This window comes from Hemibagrus wyckioides, linkage group LG29 (genome assembly GCF_019097595.1).
Source record: "Hemibagrus wyckioides isolate EC202008001 linkage group LG29, SWU_Hwy_1.0, whole genome shotgun sequence".
Classification (NCBI taxonomy): domain Eukaryota; kingdom Metazoa; phylum Chordata; class Actinopteri; order Siluriformes; family Bagridae; genus Hemibagrus; species Hemibagrus wyckioides.
Window position 1 is genome coordinate 9,773,124 of NC_080738.1, and position 24,166 is coordinate 9,797,289.

General features: G+C 35.4%; 1 protein-coding gene across 1 annotated transcript in view; it reads left to right on the forward strand.

Annotated features, from left to right (window-relative positions):
• Positions 1-494: 494 nt before the first annotated feature.
• The window catches only part of eys (eyes shut homolog), a 255,068-nt gene continuing 231,396 nt past the window's right edge, over positions 495-24,166 (forward strand). The window contains 6 exon segments of the mRNA XM_058384541.1: positions 495-1,347; positions 2,659-2,775; positions 16,136-16,332; positions 17,990-17,997; positions 19,330-19,449; positions 22,741-22,853. Coding sequence (XP_058240524.1) covers positions 564-1,347; positions 2,659-2,775; positions 16,136-16,332; positions 17,990-17,997; positions 19,330-19,449; positions 22,741-22,853 — 1,339 coding nt within the window. The 5' untranslated portion in view covers positions 495-563.

Consider the following 24,166-nt stretch of genomic DNA (forward strand, 5'->3'; position numbering starts at 1 on the left):
ATTTACTCCTGACATCAAGACAGTCTACTGTCCACTAACCACAAAGTATAACCCACTAAGTTAGTAGACTGGAAGGTTATGATTGGATACATACCTTGTAGTTACTATTGTAGTGGATGATTGGTGGAAGCAACAATATTGCAGACTGTCATCCACATGACTGCATACCTGTGATACCATTGCATCAAATGAAGTCAAATTGGGCTTCAAAAAAACTATCAAAAATAATTGGTGAAGTGATTGCTCGAAGTGATTGAAAAGTAGTTGAGAAAGGTAAAGAGAAAGCACATTTATAGCCTATTTAAATGCCTGTTAATGAGCTATGTATACTATAATAACGTGGTTGTACTTTTATATTGAATACATGATATTAAAACTCTCACCTTTTTTTTTCGTCAAAAAGAGATTACATTTTTTGTAGTGTGACTTGTTACTCTTTATTATGATTTAATGTACATTAACTAAAGTTGTATCTGTTTTCCCCCTAGATGTCCGTGTGTCTTCTGCTAGATTATTGACACCACAGCAGGCAGAGCATTAACTTCACCTGATCTGAAACCTTTATGAGTGTATGGAACATGAACCTGACAACTGCAGAAAAAACAAATGTGCTTAAACTGCTCATCCTTCTCATTAGCCATTTTATTGTCTCAAGCCAGTTAACCTGCCGCAGATCCCGGAATCACAACTGGCACCCTCAGCCAAGGAACATCACCTTGAGATTGTCTCGCATGGAGAACACCTGCAGGAATGTGAATCAGTGCTGGAATGGTGTTTTGGAAAGTGCACAAAAGCCCTGGATAAATCAAACTTACATATTTCCTCAATTATGCCCCATAGAGATCCAGTTGGGAGATGCACTGTTTGTCTTCACAGACCCAATCCTAGAGCATTATGGAATAAATCTTATTCATGTATCAGAAGAAGAATTTGACAGTTGTTTTATTGAGCATGTACAGAAGCAAGACGTTTTTGCCAGCTGCATGAATGGTAGCATGCCTTTGGCCTCAAAGTGCCTTTCAGCTGGGGTTCATTATTTTGCTGCTACTCATAAAGGCAGTAGCCATTTATGTCAGCTTGGCCTCCGTTTTATTGTGCTGGTCAAAGAGCAACACTGTCAGAGTGCTCCACAGCTACACCCGTGTTCAGGAAAAGGTGTTTGTAGGGCAAAAACTGGCCAGCTTGTATATGCTTGTCAGTGTCACAAGCCTTTCTCTGGACCATATTGTGAAGCTTTGGACATGTGTTCTGAAGGTCCATGCTTAAATGGTGGGACCTGCATAAGCAATCTATCTGCTCAACCAAGTGAGGCTTCTTACCAGTGCTTGTGCCCATCAGTCTTCACAGGTGAATATATCCTTTGCCATATCTTTTACTCCTTGATGTCACTGGGCAAACACTGCTTATTTATTGCATTATCACAATGCACAAAATGAAAAATTTGATACAACATGCGTATGTCTCGATGAGATCTATTTTTCTTGCTGCAAAAGTAATCATTGCCTGTCTTGAAAATTATTAAAGTATATTGAATGATATTTTCTTAAATAATGTACAGTGTATAAAAACATTGTGTTTAAAACATAAACACATTTCTCCAAAAAAAAAAAGAAAGACTAAGGATATTGTCAAACATGCAAATTACTTAGCAAGCAAAAATACTCCATATAACATTTACTACTACTATGGCTGATAGAGTAGGTTGTCATACTGTGAAAAAGCCTTGCTGTAATAGTTTATTGTGCTTTTTTTAAGCAACAATTAAAGATGTCCAGGCATGAGTTACTCTATTTGGCAAATTTAAATAAGTCTTCCTAAAGGACCCTTTAAGGGGATTAAATTCATCTGTCATACGCTAAAGTGAAGGCTCCATGATTTTGCTTTTTTCAAATTGTTATTAATTATTTATCTGTGATAATTACTAGTGCAGTTTATCTCTGTGCAATTATTTCTTGATAACATGGCTTTCCCATGGGCTATTTATTTGGACAAAAAAAAAGAAAAAAGATAAAGAAATTCTCTCGCACACTGTCACGCTCTGTCTCTCTCTTGCTCTCTCTCGCCCTCTTTCTTTTTTCTCTCTCTGAAATTGCATTCTGTACCTGAAAGCACACTTAATTACTTGTTACTTTGTTTTCCTCCCCTAACATTCAGATTTAAATGTTTTCTCTCAGTGTGTGACTATCAATAAAATCCCCAAACACTGTTTAAACATAGGGCTCTAAGTGAGCACTTAAAAGCACATTGCTGTATATTTAAACATTAAGATTGATAAAGTGCATTATTATTGCAGATGGTTTGATTGCTGTGGTATATTGATATCTGCTTTGAATTATTCAGTGCACTGGATGAAAATTGTTAGGAGCAGTTTAAGAATTCATTCTGGATTATTTTTTTTTGTGTGTGTGTGTTTTGTTTGGATGTATGTCGGACTAGAGCGGAATGTTTTCTGCAATAGTCTTGATGGAATTGGTTTGTCAATTGCAATTACAAAGTAAAATACATGTTTGAAATGACTTTGCCATCAGATCAAACCTAAATCACACACTTTTATATAATGCATAATTTCCCATTGAAACATTAACTGATACTTCTCAGATCATCTTTTCCATAGATCTATCTGATACCTTAACTGATACCAGTCCTCCTGCTTTATAGGCATTAACTGCTCTGAAATTCTTGGCCAAGGCAACTGTATCATGCGCTGCAGAGGTGGAGTGTGTCTACCAGTGTCTCCAAACTCCTTTCGATGTGAATGCTTCATTGGACACACAGGCAAGTAGGAAAAACTGTAACATGCATCTAGTAAAGATGAAGTGAATTAGATTTTTTAACCTGAACCCAAAAATCCAATTAAATCTGTTTTCTTTTAAGTTCTTTACAGATTATTAAATTTTTCTTTCAGTTAGTGTCTAGCCTTGTTTAACTTATTATACTTTGATAATGGGGCATAAAATTAACCGTGGATCATTTTGTGGCTCTTACAATGAAAGGCAGTTATACAAACCTTTATCTGAAATGCTGTTTCCCTTATAAATGTGGCTCAGCCAAAGCAATATGAATATTCATTTTAAAGCAGGAAAGCTTTTTTGCCTTTTTCTTTTAACAAAATCTGTTAAAACCTATAAATGTTCCTAATGAGGACTGAGTTTAAGGGAATAGTAACAGAGTGGAGACTTAATTACTACAGAATGAACACTGTGGTCACAGGATATTGCGATTACTTTTTTTTTTTAATCTGACAGTCAAATTGTGGCTGAATTTAAAAGTTTTTAGGCATCCTTTAAAGCAAAGATACCTGTTAAATAGCTTATCAGTACAGTCTATAGTTTTAAGTGTAAGAGTAACATTTAAAGGAATATATATATATATATATATCAGAGCAAGGTTTTAAATATTCCCCAAACCATGATGGCCTCCAAAATATTGAAATGGAAGAAGCTTGGCACAAACCTGAACCTTTCTGGGATTGGCCCTGTGGCCAAATTGAGCATCCGGGAAAGAAGGACCATGGTCAGGGGGTAAGAAAGAAGCCAACAGTCAGTTTACATAGTCTAACAGTCACTGTACATATTGGAGAACCTGCTGGATGGATATCACTGTTGAATAAAAGGCATATGACAGCATAGAGGACTCTGGCAAAATATGGAAATTTTTTCTGAACAGCAAGCAGTATGTACAGTGAAAAAAGGCACTGCACATCACCTGGTGAAACATGGTGGTGACAGCATCATGTAAACACATCTCAGGAATGAGCTCATAGCAAGGGAAGCTGGAAATATCACTACAGAGTTGGAATTGTAGACTTTGGCACATTCAACAGATGGAATGGAAAAGTCTAACCCAAGTTGATGAGTAGGACTATCAAGTTGAGTGGGTATTTTGTTTGGCTTTTATTGATTGGAACAAGGGAATTACAATTTGTGACCTTGAGTAGAACACAGCATTATGAATTATTTTCTAGCACTGTTCTATGCAACAGTAAGATCCCCAAGAGAAATTATTCATGCAGTGGCATTTCATATTGTGTAAGACATGGTGACCATTTTCTCTGTTGGGAAAGAAAGGTTCATTAAGTGGTGCAAAAATTTAATTTAATAAAACCATTGCTTACACTAGTTTCTATAGATGGTGCTGCTACTGTTTTTGCACATCTGCATTTTTCTTTCCATTTAAAAAAAAAAAACAAAAACCCAACAACATTGAAATAAATTGCATTATTTTTCAATTGCGTTATGTAATGATTTTGCTTCGGCTGTTCCCATTAGGGGTCACTCCAGTGGATGATACACATATTTGATTTGGCACAGGTTTTACACCAGATGCTCTTCCTGACGTAACTCTCCCATTTTTGTCCGGGCTTGGGACTGGCACTCAGAGTGCACTGGCTTCTGCAGTGTCTAGTGGCTGCACTGGTTCCCTAGCACAGATTCAGACCCTGGCAGAAAATCGTTTATATAAATGTCAAAAAAAATGTTTAAGCTTTTTATTTTTATTGCCGCAATATTACCCAGCCCAAACCCGGGTTCCTTAATTATGGTAATTATGAACACTCTTTTTCTTGTACAAAGAAACACCTTGATGTGCTTTAAGTATTCACAGCCATTGATGCTGAATTGTTTTCTTTTTATAGATAATGCCAGTGAATAGTTTTTAAACAGCTTGTGTTGCAGCATTGAACCAAAGTCCATGGCCTGATTTAAATTTTGAATATGTCCCAGAAAGTACAGAGAAATAAATAATAATTACTGATATAAATATCCCAGACAGTTTATGAGACAAAGCTGTGTCACCCCTTTAGGACAGTAATGAATAATAAAATCCCATTTGGGATACTGAGCATCTCACCCACAAAGGTGTGTCAACAGTTTCCTGCTCCCCTGGGCGTCCCAGATAATAATGTTATGATCGACTCTGGGGTCCAAAATCCAGGTGGCCATATACAGTGATTAATTGTTTCATATGCAAGGGCAATTTGTCCAACTAAGCAGCATTTCCTAATGCTACGGTTGGATCTCAGACCTTTGCAGCTGTATTCACAGGCAAAGTTTACCCGAGGTCTCTTTTAGCCTCAGAACTCAGCCAACATATCACATTGCTGTAGGTGGTCTGGATGTGTGTGTGTGTGTGTGTGTGTATCTATCTATCTATCTATCTATCTATCTATCTATCTATCTATCTATCTATCTATCTATCTATCTATCTATCTATCTATCTATCTATCTATCTATCTATCATAAATAAAATAAGACAAATGGTTAAGGTTAAATAATGTTTATGAAATAAATCTGTCAGTATTGCTTCTCAGAAAACTCATTTTAGAAGTGAGAAGAGCCAGATTGTAATATTTCTTCAAGCTTGTGTCCTGAAAAGTGTACAAAAGATATCAGACGCCGTGGGCAGAGTCTGAGCCTGAAACTAACTAAAGGTGACCATAAGCTGGCTGCATACTTCAACAAAAAGGGCACTGTTCTTTATTTGTTCACTGCTTTACAGAATTTGTCAGAATCAGCACGGAAATGAGGCAATTATTCAAAATATAGATATATGTATGTAAAGCAGTAGGTCAGTGATGTGAATGTTGAATGTAAGCCATCAGCATTTATGTGAGCCCCTGAATGGCCATAAACTAAGGCTATTATGTTTTTTATTGTATTACTGCAAATGCATCTTTTCTCTAATCTCATTATGTTTATGAGACAATTCACCATAATTTCATGGGGGAAAAAACATTCATACCACAGCTTCTTTACTGTAGCAGTAAAAAAAGAAACCATAAAAGCTAATGTATACTAAGAACATTATATATACTGAGAGCGTCATCAGTCTTCGTCACCTGTCTAGTCTCTCCATCAGCTGCCTTTTTTCAATATTTTAATGTCATGTCGCCACACTGGGTGATGCATTTTAGATTTTAGAGTATATCATTAAATAAAAATCCACTTACCATTGCAAAGCATTTCTGAAGTGTTTTTAGGCACAAAGAAAGATATGCTTTCATTTTAATAAGTGGTTCAGTCTAGGTGGAAATGGTGAGTCCCTGCACCTTGTTGCATTTGTGTTTGTGTTGCATCAGTTTACTTCATTTGGGATTGGTCAGAATGAGGAAATGTCAGGCAGGCTTAAGACAGCTTAAAAGTATCTTATTATTATTATTATTAATAATAATAATAATAATAATAATAATAATAATAATAGGCAGGAGCATAGCATTTCTATTTATTGATGTGTGTCAAGTTACTAAGTCTCCATCATGCTTTTGGTTCACATGGAAGTTCATATTTTGGGACTTTTGGTTTACACTGAAGACCCAAAATGAATCGATCAACTGATTTCCAACACTGATAACACAAATTCAACCCAGTCAATTCCACACACTGAAAATGATTCATCTTACATCCACACTGTAAGCAAAATGAATTTAGCATTCGAGTGTTTAAGTTAGTGAGACAGCCAGCAGATATTTATGTAATACAGGAGAGTACAGAAAAAAATGAGAGCAGTAAACAGTAAAAAAAAAAAATTACAGATTACCAAAACATGGTTTCTGACTTGATAATATTCACAAGCTTTACAGATTTAGAATATACCATTAATATTGTATTCAATAATAATAATAATAATAATAATAATAATAATAATAATAAATTGACAGATCCATTTTCATTATAATCATTCATTGCATCCCTTAACATAAAGTTATTAATATACGTGTGATGGTTGTTCAGCATGTTTGTATTCTGGCTATAGAGTAAGCAGAATAAAAGAAAATATGCTGTGGATATACTGCCCCACTGTCTTATGGCATATTTTTAAGTGAACTGTATTGTAAATATAGCTGGCCCAAATTCGACTGTTTCTATTCTTCATGTGTCACAATTACTTGGTTAGATGTTAGCACATTATTTTCTTCGTAATAATTAATAATGTCATGCCAAAGGCACTAACAGAACACATGCAGCACACAGGCCATGGAGATTATACATGGAGGCATGCAGTGTCCCAAATAAACTTGATTGCAGTGGAATAAACAAGTAAACTGGAAGGCTGGGGTGTTTTCTTTGCAGATATTGTGGTATTAAATAGAATTTAACGAGATATACAGGTTTTCGTGACGCATTTATGTGGTTGAATCACAGTTCAGTAAAATGTATTAAACCTTTAATGTGTTAAACCTGGACTAATCAGTGACCCAGAATGCTTTAATAAAAGATAAGCATTATAAAAGGCTCCTGATTGTATCATCGTCTAACCCTGATATATTCCTGTTTAATTCTGAATATACCTTCCACATTAAGGCTTGTCATGTAGCATTGCTGATAGATGCAAAACTGCTGATACATCACAAACCTTTTAGATTGTGTTCTCAGCTTCCACTTAGGATGAACAGCCAGGCCTGGGCTTCTCACTAGCCGCTTGAGCACAGGTCTTGATTATAGACAGTCTGATGCAGCTAAATGAATGTTCAAGGTGTTACTATATCTCATTGACAACAAGAAATTGATTTGAATTAGCAGTATCTATCCGGTTGGATTTAGCAGCTTGAAAATGTATTGCATGACTAGATTTGAACAGTTTATTTTCAAATAACAGCAAATATAGTCAGTAAATATTTTTTTTTATCAGTGTTAGTAGATTAGTCCATGTTACTGTTTGATAAGCAACATTGCTGTATTTGTTGTTGATGGTTGTGCTTCAGGAACGCCAAGAAATGTGCATAAAATGAGTGCGTGGACTATGAATTTTACATGAGCTCACTACATGAGCTCGTAGTTTGCCAGCTTTTTTACACCCAGAAGTTACTGGCTAGCATTCAAACTCATTTAACATTTAGCATGTAAGCATTAATAGGAATTAATAGAAAAATAGGAATGTTTTGCCAGCTCTGTCCTTTTCTTTTTGTTCGTTATTTTACGACTCCCTTCTCTCTCTCTCTCTCTCTCTCTCTCTCTTTCCCTGACAGTGAACTGTGTTCGTGTCAATGCCAAATTGGAAACAAAGCACATTGATTTTTCTCAATGGATTAATAAATAAAATGCATTTTTAATGGGACAGTATACCTGGGCAAAGTGCCAAAGTAATGTCTTTTGTAGGGGAAACACTGCCACAGTAAAGGTTGCTACATTCACTCAGTATGCCTGCTCAGAACCGCAACACGCTGAACATGCACACTGTTTACCTCTGGTACTCATCAATGCTTATAAAGTTTGTGTGTGGGCATATCAAAATTATTTTTTTAAAAAAGTTAATGTATAAAATGGTGGTTGTTTCTATTTTAAAACTGAAGTTGCGGATATATCCATCCTGATTTTTACCCTTGCTTGAGTTGACAACATTTTTCATTAAAAATGTAGGAAAGAAAGACAAATAGTTTCATAGTGATTATTTATAGTTTTTTTAATTTGACCTTTAAAATACTTTACAAGAAAATGGTACACAAAAATAAGTTTTATATTAAAACATGTATCTACTCCCCCAGAAACTGTCCTTAAACTTTTATTAAAAATGTGCCTTACTGTAAGTAAACAGGTATCCAGTTTTAATGCAGTATGTGAAAATCTGTACTGGTTTGTGGGACACATAAATAAAGTAAATAGACTAGCTTGGGCACAAGATTTAATTTTTATTACAAGATTCTTGGCATTGAGTGTGCTTGGTTATACAGAGGTGATATAACAGTGAAGGGTTGATGTGAAGTTCTAAGAAGTCTGGAAAATCAACCGGACTGTAAGGATTGTATTATTTAGTGACTGTGACTGATGGTGTTCTTGAGTGGAAAAATACTGACAGAAATTGAAATGACAGATAATGTGTCAGTATCTTGCTCAGATAAAATGGAGGTATTCAGTCAATTAAGCAAGCTTTATTAAGCAAGAAAGCAAAGTATTAAAATAATTGATCAATCAGATTCATAATTAATCAAGAAGAAAAATATCCTGTAAAAACATATTTAACATTAGCTAGAATTTGATTTGCTTCCTAGACGCATGTGTTAGCTACTGGAATTGGTGCTAATCTGACCTGATGTTAGCAAAAAAAAATCTAAATGAGCAGTGGTGATGTTGGGATGGGAGATAATTGTGTAGAACCAGATGGAAATGGTGGTCACATTCAGGTGAATTTGAAGCATGAAATGACAAAACACACTGTTTGAAAGATGACATGATGGTAAAATTGTTACAGCAAATAGGCCTATCAAGTAACAAAGCTCAGGAGGAGGTCTACATCAAACCCACAGAGGAGAGATGTGTTGGTCAACACACCGGCACCCCGCTGCAAAGCAGAAAACTGCCTGGTACATAAAAGACCCAGAAGCACTGATGGATCTTAACTGATGAGAAAGTAGAGACCTATTCACAAACTCACAGACTGACTTGATGCCAGGTTCACAGCTGGTGAGGGTGGAAGCAGTAGTTTCAGGATGCACCAGTCAGCATTTAATAAGCAGCTAAGGAACACAGGAAAACTCCAACAGATAGGCAGAGCCATGCCCTCTCCAACCTCCAACCTCCAACCTCCACTCCATGACCTCAAAACAAACAAACAAAAAGATCAGAAAAAACAGAAAAATATTTTTTATATAGTTTTATATAGTTTTTTTATGTTATAGTAATTACTTTTAAGTATATTAAGATATTTTAAGTATAATATAATATATTAAATATTACAATTAAATGGTTTAGGTAATTTGTTAAAGTCCTGGATGTAGAAATTAATCTGTCCAGAGCAAAAAAAAAAAATATATATATATAGAGTATGTATATATATAGTGTATATAGTGTATATATATATATATATATATATATATATATATAAATATATATATATATATAAATATATATACACACTATGAAATATATATAAATATGTATATAGTATATGAAATATGAAAAAATATAGTCTTTGCTAGAAACCTGAAATTACTTAAAAAATTGAATGTCCTTTTTATCTCCTGACTAATATTTTCATAATATTTGTAAATAAGGTTTCTTGTACATGTAATGAACAGAGCTAAAATAGTGTGGACCATTTAGTGCAGATCTAATTATTATATGATAAAATAGAATAATTTATGTTTCAGTAAACAGCCTGAGGCAGTCTTGATCTGTGTGAGATTCAAGTGTATGTCTTTTTTCAAGACTTCAGCTTGTAAAATCTCAAAATTTAGTGAAGTAGATTCCCTTAATAAAACCTAAGCTTGTGAGCAGTCTGTTGTACCCGGGCTATGTCGGAGCAAAGGTTGATAAAGCACACTCAGGCTTTATCATGTAATTATTACTTTGCATTTTTTCCAAATTTTGCAATAAAAAATTGGAAATTGCTATTTCACTAACAATAGTAATCCTCATAAGAGCCATTTATTATTATTATTATTATTATTATTATTATTATTATTATTATTATGGAAACAATTTTACATGTGTTCCATATTCACATTTAAAATAATATATATAGGAAAATTGACTGATTAGACCTTGAAATTGATTTCTTGACCTGCTATGGCCTATTTCAGTGTTATTTCATGACAGATTTAGGTGAAAAATGTCTGGAGTGTTGTTTTTTTTGTTAAATGAGGTGTACATGGGCACTGACATAACAAAATAGTAATATTAATAAAATCAGACCTATATGAGAGGTGTGGCCAAATAAACAGTAAATCCTTAAAAATGAAGGAATGCATTGGTGAGCTTAGTAACATCCAGAAAATAAAGCAGATGAAACTGAGAGTAACTTGTGCCTGAATGATGAGAAGAGAAGAGCATGGAGAAGGAATGCAAGGGCTCATGATGCGAAGCATACCACATCATCTGTCAAACATGGTGGAGGCAGTTTTATGACATGGACATGTATGGCTGCCAGTGGAACTGGGAAACTGGTGTTTATTGATGATGGGACTGCTGATAGAAGTAGCAGGATGAATTCTGAAGTCTATAGAGATATACCCTCTGCACAAATTAAGTAAAATGCTGCAAATTCTGGTACAACAGTGCTTTGCAGTATAGATGGACAATGACCAGAAACATACTGTGAAACCAACACAAGAGCTCAAGAAATCACCTCTGACCTCTGACCCAGTTGAGGGACTTGAATCCAAGTAATACAAATAATTCATATAAATTATTTTAGTTTGTTTAATTACTTTTGAGGCTGTGAAAATGGAGGGTCTGTGTGAAAAATGTCTGTAATTCTTAAAAGGTTAATGTAGTATTTTTGTTAAATTCTATGAAGTAAAGCTGAAAGTCAACAGTTCAATCACACCCTGTCTTAAAAGATTTCAACAAAGAGGAACTTCTTGACCTGCACAAGTCAGGTAATAGATATTTGGGATTAGTTAGTGAAGTGAGCAACAATAAAATTTCAAGTATCTAGAACAGCTAAATATTACAGATGCGGTTTGCATTGCTTGTGTATGGATTTTGTATACTTGGCCACTCACTCCGCTAATGCTCTTCTAGCACAACATTTATCCAAAACTAATTCTTCTCAGGGCAAATAACCGCATTAATCCTTTCAACAAAATATCAGTATTTTAGCTGTTCTATCTGCCTGAATACCACTAGCTGCATTCTTGGCAGTGCATTGGGAGATACCTTAAAGGGCTCACCTTCACTTCTGTTCCTTCCTGGCCCCAGTGGTGTTAACAGTTCCTTGACTTTGCTCTTGCTGTCATGCCATTAATCATTGTGAAGTTAGTGGCTGCCCTCACACATAATAATGAGGCCCCAGTTGTGGGATGCATCAAATCATATTTCTTTTGATTGTGCACTTTTTCCTATGCTTTTGGTTTAGCTAGGATCGATCATAACAAGGTCTTGGGGAACTAATAGGCCACATCAGCAGGGATGTATATATATATATATATATATATATATATATATATATATATACAGTAGATAGATAGATAGATAGATAGATAGATAGATAGATAGATAGATAGATAGATAGATAGATAGATAGATAGATAGATCATGAAACATTTTGGGACACCCCTCCAAATCACTGAATTCAGGTGTTGTTTTTCAGGGGTTTGACTCGGCCCCTTAGTTCCAGTGAAAGGAACTCTTAGTGCTTCAGCATACCAAGACATTTTGGACAATTTCATACTATTAACTTTGTGGGAACAGTTTGGGGATGAAGCACAGTCCATAAAGACAGTAATGAGTGAGTTTGGAGTTTAAATTCTCTCACAGTCTCTGCTCTATTTCATCCCAAAGATCTTCTATCAGGTTGAGTTCAGGACTGTGAAGTTCCTCCACACCAAACTTGCTCATCTTTATGGACCTTTGTGCAGTGGTGCGCAGTCATGTTGGAACAGGAAGGGGTCAACCCCAAGTTGGGAGCATGAAATTGTCCAAAATGTCTTGGTATGAAGCTGAAGCATTAAGAGTTCCTTTCACTGGAACTAAGGGGCTGAGTCCAACCCCTGAAAAACAACACATGAATTCAATGTTTCGGTGGGGCGTGTATATATATATATATATATACATAAGTTAATTAAAGATGTAATGGGGGTTGGGAGATTTATCTGAAGGAATTCCCTTGAAAAAAATGTGGAAATGTCAAGTGGCGTTAACCTTTGAAGAAGTTCAGCATTGTACCATGAAAAAAAACATTGAAAAAAATGTATGAAAAATGGAGCCCAGTGAGACATTCCTCAAAATCTGCCTGGTGCTTCATAGACAGCCGACTTTATATCATCCTGCCGCTTAGCATAGAGGAATATGCTAAGGGGGAAAAAAGGACTCGCAAGATAAATGAGTTAGTGTCTTCTGAAGAACACAGAAAACCAAGCATGCCACCAGGGAATGAAATCAAATCATGCTCACCTTGAACTTTTTGCTATGCACAGTAATGTCTAAATTTAACCCACAAAGAACATGAGCCAAACCTGGTTTGATGTCGGTGATGTTTGGTTTTGCCATTGTGGGTTTATGATGTCTGATTTAATACTTCAAACTTGTTGATCATAGCAAATTATTTTGTGCAATCATGCTACGTGGTTCTTATTAGGTGTTTTAATCCTTTTCTTATTCTACCATACTAGCAATAAACTACCACAATTGTAAGCAAAGGCTAAATTAATTCACTATGTGCCTATCGTACTGAAGCACAGGAAGGGCCGCCTCTGTATTTTATTATGGTTTCAACTTCTGATTAGTTCTCAGCCATCAGTGCAGTTCTGAAATGTATGGCCATGCTGAGGAGTGATTAACAACCTGCCACTCTCAAGGCTGTTGTGTCTTTTATTGCAGACTGTGAAATGGAAAGGAGATGATTATACACAAATATTGAGGTTTGGATGTGTTTTGCACATTTATGCACCATGTCACGTTTCACATAAATGAATACAGAGCATATTACTCTAGAAAATGAATGCATTATTTGGATTAAACAGATAATGTGTTCTAAGCTGATACTAATGCAGAAATGAATAGGGGTGCACTATATTTTTTATTTTTTGTAAGCTTGAAAGCTTGCCGGAAAGGAACACAGAGCATATCTGGTAGACTAGAGACATGACAAAAAAAGTCACATGAGTTGGAGGTTTTTACTTTCATATGAAGCTTGCTGAACAAAAACAAAACATGTTTATTAACATAAACCCGTGGCACTGGATGATGCAAACAACATTTTTTTTGCATTTATTTTTAAATTAAGCTAATAGAACCAACTATATTTTTTAGAAAATATAATTGGCATGTACAAACCAAATGAGTAGCTGTGCAAGTAGGATTACATAAAGCAGCCTTGTTGACATAATTATTTCTGAATTACGATCTGGATTAATGAGAAGTCAGAGCCAAAAGTTACACACAGTACTGGCATTTTTACCTCTGGGTTTCTGTAAATCCTTTAGGTTCAGTCCACATGTCTTTTGGATTTAAATCCAAACACAATACTGAAGTGGTTAAGGTTTTGGGCTACCGATCCGAAGGTTGTGAGATTAAATCCCAGGACCATTAAGCTGCTGCTGAGCAAGGCCTTTAACCCTCAACTGCCCAGTTGTATAAATGAAATAAATGTACGGCGCTCTGGATAAGAGTGTCTGCTAAATGCTGTCAATCTGTTGATTTCCTGAATAATATAAAGAAAACCACATGCTACTGAATAGATACAATTAACATCTTTTTTTGCTTTTTCATGAACTGACACTGTCCATTCTGCGTGTTTCCATGGGTTTATTCATGTTTTCTGAAATTAGATGGCTTTTTTCATCTCTATGAATATGAATATACTTTTAAGTGTTATTGTCAGTAAAAAAAAACCTCCTTCAGATTGTTGCACTTTCCACTATGTGGTTTTATTTATTTGAAAGTCATTGCTTTTGATGCCACCATCACTCCAAGCCTGTTACAGCCTTTCATAACCTTTCAATGCAAAATAAGAATTTTTCAGTGAATAGAGCAAAACAGATGTGGCCACAATTCACTTTTTTTTTTTGCCGGCGCTTTCATGTAAGCCATCACATAGTTTCATGCACCATCACTCAGGGAATTACTCACATTCTGTCACAATTCTTATACCGTCTGCTTGGTGACACAGAGATTTCAGAGAAGACTTGTGTTCATTTTAAAAAAAAAAAAAAAAAAAAAATATATATATATATATATATATATATATATATATATATATATATATATTGCAAAACATGGCTACCCAGGGGACACTGTTAATGAAACATTGAGATTTAGAATTTAATGAGCCAAATAAATAATTTCTGCCCAATGTGTAGCAAATGCTGTTTTCTGAAGGATCCATGTTTAATTAGGTATTTTTTCTCCAACTGTTTTATGGCACGTTACACTTACAAGTTATTTATTTTTTATTTTTTTTGGGCCATAGGGAAATAATTAAAAACCACAAATGTGCTTACCATTCAGCCTGCATAAACAAAAGAATATAGAATTATATTTATAGAATTGCAGAATCAACTCATGAGTCAAAAGAGGTTCATCAATGTAAATGAAAAATGAAAAAAAAATGATTATCTGCCCTGTCCCCAAGCAAGCTGTGGGTCCAGACTTGTGCATTTGGACCATGTGGGAAACTTCCTTATTTTTACAAGTAGACATGTCTGATGATGTTGAACTTTCACAAGAATGCATGGTTCTGGACACATTTGGCTTCATTGTGCATCCAATTATAACTGAATTTTATAGTTTGTATTTACAGTTTATCGCTGATCAACTACTGATGAAATGCTTATGCCATAGTTGTCATTGCCATTTAGGTTAATACCAGACCACACCATCTCATTTAGATTCAGTTTCAGGCATTCTGGAGGCGTGTTAACCCAGTTTTATGCCCTCTGCTTCAGTTACTGCCCTTGCGGCAGTGTGCTTATTGGTCATTGTCCTGGAAAAAGTGGTTGAGGTTGTCTGAAATATCTCCTAATATAAGGCTGTGTATAGCTTCCTCAAAGTAATTGATTTTGGTTTCCATCAGGAAGTGACACCTCAGATTTGAAGGCTTGGCTGGTGCTCCAAATGTTTTATATCATGGACACTGGCTCTACATTCTTTTCTATTCTATTTCACATTATAACACAAATCACTAATAACAGCATTTATATATATATATATATATATATATATATATATATATATATATATATATATATATATATATATATATATATATGTGTGTGTGTGTTATTATTATTATTATTATTATTATTTATTTTATTTTTTAATATCTAAAAAAAATCAGATAAGCTGTACAGAATATTGCATTGTTGATGTTTTCCTCTTGTATTAAAAAGCAAGCTGAATTATGTTACACATAGGCTAGTTAGAGCTAGATAATAGTTATAGATAAAGTGAACTCTGCCATTTTGTGTCTTGATTTGAATCAGCACCTTTAAAAACGATGATACACCATTGCCCACCATCAACACTGATAACCCTCATTTGATTTGCTCTTTCTCTGCTGCTTATCCTGTGTGATCTATTGCCATTGTTTGTGGCAATATGCATATTCATGAGTTATGTTTCTAAAAGTTGTGCACATGTAAGCAGCGTTTATCATTTTGCTGTGCAATTTAACATGTGAATCATTTTGTTCTTTTTTTTAACATTTTTATAAAAAGTAACTGTGTGTTTCTTTATGGATTACTGTATGTATTTGCTAACAGGCACATTCTGCACAGAGATGAAAGGCCCCTGCCGTTCACAGCCCTGTAGGAACAGAGGCAAATGTGAAGAACATGGTGAAAAGTACATTTGCATGTGCCCAGAAGGCTTCGCTGGTTCCAGTTGTGAAGTGATGCTGGAACACAACTGCAAAAAGCTCGACTGTCAGCGGGAACAAGCATATGGCATTGTCAAACATGTGAGATTTTATTTCTTCCTACTTTCCATCTTATTTTGGGTTCATTTTCTTCCCCTAAGGAGATGATTTATAGTAAATGTCACATGTAAATTGACAAGGCCCCTTTAAAGCAGGATCAGCTTGTCATCTGAAAGGCAACAACACTGTTCTGGGGTGGCTTTTATACATTTTACAGGCCTGGGGTGATCTGTTGCATGTTCAATCAAAATTGGTGTTACAGAAAGATAAGCTTTTCACTTGGAGCCATTTCTAGAATTAACAGCATTATGGGAACTCATGAAACTTAAGTGAAAGGTAATTTTGCTGTTATGAGTGGAAATGAATTGGAGAAAAGCGTAGGCGATAATGGACTAATTGTCTTTGGTGACCTTTCCTCATCTTCCTTATATTTCCCACATGAACCCAGTCATCAGCCCCATGAGGCTTTTCAGTCACTTGAAAGCATGGACAGTAAAACTTGACAGCTAATCCACTTTTCTTCTCACGTACACATAGCATTAAAATGGACTGTTCTACATTGATTAGACGTGTCTGAGCCAGCTCCTGAAGAAACTCATCTGTGTGAAAGTGGAATAATCCTTTTCTGCTCATTGCAAATATGCTAAGTCCAATAGCAGTAGGCAGCTCTATATTCCTGTCATCTGGCACTGTGGTCCTTTTATATTGCTCATCTTTGAAGGGCCAGGTCTGAAAATAGTATTGATGTCAGGATCAGTTAGACAGAGCGTGGAGAGCACAGCTGGCTAATGACTTGTCTCTCTCTGTTGCTGCTTCCTCATTGCTGCCTCACTGATGCTGCCTCTTATTTATTTAAAGGTGCATCTCACTCAAGGTCCCAGTGCTGCTAGTAACAAATTGAAGCTATATGGATCTGGTTGCGCTTAGGAAAATGTCTGCTGGGAGCTGTTTGGCTGCAGGTGGTCCTGTTTTATATGTAATTCACTGATTAGTAAATAGTAACCGATCGGTGTTGTCCACAGGTGGTTGCTAGGAATAAATTTCTACTGGGCCCCCATTACTAAACATTTTCTTGAATATGTGCTTTACATTCCACAAATATAGCAAACAACAATGTAAGGGTAGCCAAAATAAAAAAAAAATTTGAGTCACCAATGTTAAATTATGTATATATGTAGTAAAAAAAATAAACAAAATGTAAACCAAATATTCTCCTGTAGGCCGAGTGCCTCTCATGTCCTAAATTAGCTGCTTCCTTTCTGGAGCATTAAACTGTACCATCTATATTTCTTTTTCATTGCAGTTTCATTCTCCTCCTCTGACATTCAGCTCCTCACTCTATGTACCAGGATCAAAAAGCTAAAACTAAACACCTCATACTGTTAAAAATATTAGCATCAGTAATAAACATCATCATTCATAAAATGGTTTTGCACAACTCTTATCATGTCACACCAGACTGCCTGAATTTAGACATTTTAAACAACAACGGTTTAGTTTGCTTTTATTTATTAAGACAAGAGTTGTTTACATCCTTTTTGTGTATTCATATTGCACTATAGACGTTCATAACATGCTAATCAGTCCTGCAATTAGCTTTAATAATTATCTTTGAAAATACGTTTACCTGCAATGGGGTAAGGGACTCATTTGCTCAACTTCCATATCTGTTTCCTTTAAGTTATGAAGGACCCCATAGGTGTCAAGGTAAGAGGCATATTTTATAACCAGCCACAGACCTACAAAAGGGTCGCACTTATGGTACTAGCTTAATCGCTAGTACCCTGACATCTTACCTCTCTCACTCTCATCTTGGCTCTCTGTTTTTCTACCTCTGGTTGGTAAAAAGAACTTTCAGGTATCCAGCTACAGGAGTCAATAATAAAATTGTTGGTCTTATTATTTTAAAAGAAGAAGAAAGAGAAAGAGGAAATCCTAGGAAAGAATAATCCTGCCAAAAAGGATGTAAGGCTGTTACAATAAACTCTTTATTTCCACAGAGTGTACATTTTCACAGAATGGTGCAAGAAAACATACAGTGAGCAGCAGTTCTGTGGGTAAAAATACTTTTGTTTGTGAGAGAGGTCTGAGGAGAAAGTCCAGTATGGCTCCAGCTTCTTTTTTTTTTGTCTTATATTCAACTGTACAGTGTCAGGATGTCTGTGCCTCATATTCCTGTTCCGGGCTTAACAGGAATGGAACCTGATGCAGTATTCAGGTGTTGTAGCTCATCCTGCTCAAGGTTTGGCAAGTTAGCTCAATACAGTTGTGAAGAGTATATAATTGAGTTACTGTAGACTTCTTGTCCATTCATATTCAATTCAATTCAATTCAATATATTTTTTATATCTCTTGCAAGTTTTAAAAGTTGTTAAAATAGACATTGTCTCAAAGCAGCTTTACATATATTTAGAATAAAACTTGCAAAGTTTAAAATGTATATTTATCCCTAATGAGCAAGCCAGATTTGGCAGTGGCAAGAGAAATACTCATTGAGACAATATGAGGAAGAAACCTTGAGAGAAACCAGACTCAAAAGGGAACCCATCCTCATCTGGGTGACACCAGACAGTGTGATTAAATAACTCCCTTTCTACAACTGTATATTGTTTAGTAGAGTTGTCTACCTAAGAGATTTATAAATATGAGAATCAGCATTATTTCTGAATTCATTATAGATTTAACATCTATAACATAACATCTAGCTGCTGAAGCCATCAAATGTTCAGTGATGGAAATACAAGCGCAAGGCAGACCAAGTGCAAGCAACAACAGTTTAAAGCCACTACCATGGGTCTCCAAGTGGTATTATCCACAGCAGTTCCATATTTCCTCAGGTAGTCCATGTGAGGCCATCCTTAGCAGCAGTGAGTACTTCAGAGTGATTCCATCATACTCCAACCAGAAGCAGGGCATCAGGATGGATCAGGCAGGACAATGGAGAAGAAGCAGGAGAGAGAGAGAGAGAGAGAGAGAGAGAGTGAAAATTTTACGTATGCTTGTGATCATGTGGTTAAGGATAATGTATATTGTGTGCAGGCTGTACTCCAGCAAGAATAGCTATGACAGCATAACTAAAAGAGAGAGCCAGAAGGTGACACAGACACGAGGGATTCTGGGACATAAAGTGGCCAGCCACTCCACCATCAACAAACCTGAGTGAACATGTGTGTGGCAAGGCTGAGAGCATCCAAAGATCCCAGTTCACCAAAACACTCTGTGCCTCTGAACCCTCCAGATCTGCTCCTTTGCCTATATAAATATTCATTAAAAAGCTTGACTAAACAAATGTGTTTTTAGCCTGGACTTAAACACTGAGACTGTGTCTGATACTTGAGGTATCAACAAATAACCTGCACCTTTAGGCGTGGCTAATGAAAAAAGTTTGCTCAGGAGCTTCATGGGTCAGTAGTGGTATTTTATAATAAATGCAATATTTGACTGGGAGCCAATGCAGTGTGAATAAGTGATGTGTTCATATGTTCTGGTTCTAGTTAAGTCTCCATCCTAGAGGTAACAAAACGAATGGACTAGTATTTCTGCATCATTTAGTGACATTATATTTCTTATCTTAGTAATATTTCTGAGATGGAAGGAGGCTACCCTAGAGATGTTATCTACATGAGCTTCAAACGAAAAACTGGAGTCAATAATCACACTGTGGTCTTTTACTGCTGCACATGATGAAACAGAAAGGCCATCCGGTGTTACTCTGTAATCAGAAAGCTTACTTCTGGCTGCAAGCATTTCTGTCTTGTTAAAATTAAGCAGGAGGAAGTTACTTCCTGCTCTCTATTTATACACTCTAACTAGCATATAAATAATGACTCTGTTCACCTGTGAAGTAGTGCATACCATCAGATATTCAGACACATCATTTCATTCTGTTATGTCAGCTCTTCACATCTTGATAGTGATGAAAATACAATTAATCATATTGCTCTAGACAAGATCCATTCCTTTAACTTTCACATTTGCATTTCCCTCGCATCCACTTTCTCTAAAGCCCATGCCTAGTCGTACATGATGTATTAGTACACAATGATCTATGGCTATAGCTGAGTTTATTTTTGATTTGCACTTTACTGATACTTTACCTGTCAAATTTGTTACATTAATAGTAATATTAAAGGAGTAGTTGATAATGTTTAGAGTCCACTTGTATGACCAAAACAATGATAAGCCTTCCCCTTCCTCAAACTGCTGAGGAAACAATGCAAGCATGAAAATCCCAGCAGGCAATGTGAAGAGCAGAATTTTAACACAAAAACTCTAGCATATGTTGGTGGACAGCATAGCTCAATTAAAGTAAAGGCAATCCCCAGAAATGTTTGGATTTAAGCAACCAGCTTACAATATACAACTTTTTGTTTTGTTGTCGATTTAATTTTTTAAAATAATTATGTACTACGTGGAAGTAGATAATTTAATATGCACAAATTTCATGTTTGCATGATTAGAAGAAGAAGAAGAAGTCTTTATTTTGTGACATCTACATTACAGCACAGTGAAATTCTTTTCTTTGCATATCCCAGCTTAGTAAATTGAGGTCAGGGCACAGGGTCAGCCATGATACAGCACTCATGGAGCCGAGAGGAATAAAGGCCTTGCTCAAGCAGTGGCAGCTTGGTGGTGTTGGGGCTTGAACCCCAACCATCCAATCAACAATTCAGGATCTTAACCGTTTGAGCCCCATTGCCCCTAAATGTTTGTATACTGTTTACGGATTTTAATTTTTTTATATATTTTTTTGGTAGCCCACCTGTTCACATGTGGTCACATGCTTCACCACTATGTTATAGTGAGTCTGGTTAATCCATTGTTATGCTGCCACAATATTTAATTCACTGGCATTTTTTAAAAATGTTTATTATTAGATATTTCTCTGGCACTTCATATTAATCAAATGTGCACCGAGGAACATGAAGAAAACAGAAGCAAAAGTTTAGTGTGAGTTCTACTTTATAATAAGCAGTCCCTATGTTTTTTTTGTTTTTTTTTACTGTCTAACTTCTTGTTTTCTGTTGCCCCACAGTTCACAGGTCAATGCAATACAAAAGCAGCCATTTAAAGAAGCACATGCCTATTACACATCCCTTTTAATAAACAGTTTTTTCCAATGATGGAATAGTATTTGCATTTCAGATAGATCACTGATTTATATAAGAAAGCTTAAAAGCATTGTTTTCAGGTCCCTGTGTCACTGTAGTGGTTACAAATTAGTTGTTACCAGGTCTGAGACCAACCCCATAAAATGTAATAGCCATGAGCAATGTAAAACTGAAACAAAAAACATCTACCAACATCATAGTTTTACTAGGGTACCTTATGGGGCAACCCTCAGTAAAATCACTCAAATATTACCTTAATATGTAAATATTACACCTTAAATTTGCTGCAGGTTTGATGAAGGAGTTTCCAGCCACATCAGATGACAGTGTCTGAATGATTTTTTACTAATAACTCAGGGTAGAAGTGACAAATAATAGGGCACTACTGGCTCTTGAGCCTAACTTTAACTAAGGGGCATTTTAGAGCTATTGCCTCACTTATCTCACACTGTACATCTCTGTGGGCCATAATAGTGAGATCACTCGAGTCAATAAATTCAAACAGGCTCTCAGGCAAAATGACAATTGGAAAAAGAAGACTGAGAAAACAGTAAATTAAAATTCTAAATGAAGGAAGGAATGACTGGAGAATTAATGAGGCAGTGAGTGTGTGTGTGTCTGAGAGAGAGAGGGAGAGTACATAGAGTCATCACCGCAGATTAAGCATATGATTGTGTAACCTATTGGACTGTTTCATTTATCTTAATAAGCCTTAATGGTATTCGATAAAGGAAACGAATTTTATTTCTTTACTGTGTTTGTAACTGTGATATGGTATCATTGTATATTAATATGCTAAGTGATGCTTTATCATGTAGGCTTAAGGATCATAATATTTCAATTTTATGTATATAAGTAAATGCTTGAAAGGTATAAGTGAAAAGGTGCGATGGATGTTTTTTATTTTATTTATTTATTTATTTATTTATTTATTTATTTATTTATTTTAGAGCAATACTTTAAGTTACAAATTGGTAAAATACAAAATATTTAGATTTTTTTTTTAATATATGCTTTTTACCTTTTCATACATCTGAATAATTTGCAGACTGAGATTTTTAGAATATAAAGCAACATAACGTATTTAATTACCATTAAAAGCCTTACACTTTTAATGGTTAATATAAATATATAAACTGATTAATAAAATATATAATCTGTGATTTTTTTATGTGATTTAGAATGAACATGAACAGCCATTTAACGGTCGATTTTAAATTGTAAAGTATTAATCTGTTACAAATTATTTATTTGTTTCATCATGTTTATAGACTGCATATTACAATCATTCCTGCTGTAGAGACTGAACCCAGTGCGAACTGAAATTCCATTTATATAGATGCCACAGAGGCTTTACAGTGAAGAACTGTGAAGATATAATCGATTTTTGCCGGCTGCACTTCGTTAACTGCTAGAATAAGGGATCATGTATCCACCTAATTGCTGAATATGATGAGGTAACCTGGTATGGGGACAAAGTAATGAAATGAAATGCCTGCAGACACAAAATAAAATCTGAAATACATTCATTTCGAATTAGACCACACATAGGAATATTTGTTCTTCTGGTTTCTTCATCCCTCTTGTTCACTATTAGGTTTGATGAATACTAGGTGTGTACTAGGAGATTTCTCAACTAGTAATATTTCATCACAATGTACAAAATCTCATTAAACATTTTGAAGAAAACGGTTGGATTATGTATTCAGACTGAACAAAAAAGGCTATAGTCTTATACTTGAAAACTTGCAGCTATGTATTGACTGAAAAATAACCCCTGCCAAACATCCAGTTGTAAGTATACTCAAAGAACAAACATTCAACAACATCAATGATGATGCTATGAAATGTGGAATGAAAAGGTGTTGTCTTTAGGAGTAGTTTGGGTGCCCCCATACACACGACAAACACAACACACATATAGTGGTGTTTATATTCCAAATTCTTTGCCTTTCTCATTTCCTACTGGCATAATTTGTACATTTGTTTCTCAGGTTGCTTACCTGTACCCAAGAACCATGAACAGACAAAAACTGCAGCTTCATAATATCAAAATGTAATGTACCCTGAAAGTTGATTCATATTTAGTGAAGTATTCATTTGTACCAATTTTGTCTATACTTATTTTGCCATTATCATGTTAGCAACTGTCCCCATGATTTATGTGTGTCCTATCCTACTTATCTCAATACTAATATCACATTAATAACCTCAGACTCATAGGCTCTTCTGAGTGATATGCGAAAAGCTCTCACATGCAGGGGATAGATATTTGTTATTAATCAAATCAAAAGAGATCAAATTTGGAATTGTTTTTTTTACACATGTAGGCCAAGGTCTGTACTGTGTTATGATTACTTATGATATCTATACAGCATCCAAACAGATGAAATCCTTTGGAGGAAATTAGCATAAAGGTCAACACTGGCTGCAGTTTTCTTGTAATCAAATACTGGGTCTAGAATTACAATGCTCAGACCATTTCTTTCTTGGAAATGAGCAAACCTATCTACAAGAATGCATCTTAGATAATTATGAAAGGAAATGCACTGCAATGCCCACTTACCTCCAGACTGAAATAACTCCAGACTGAAATTATGTATTGAAATAAGTCATTCAAGTTCACATTCCTAACCACTTAACTGTGAGAATCATCTGAATACCTTAATGTGTGCATGCCAGCCAAGGACTTTCAACAAAGCAGCAAATTCATCTTTGGTACAGTATTTGCAATAAATCACATTGTCATATGGCCATTACTTTTA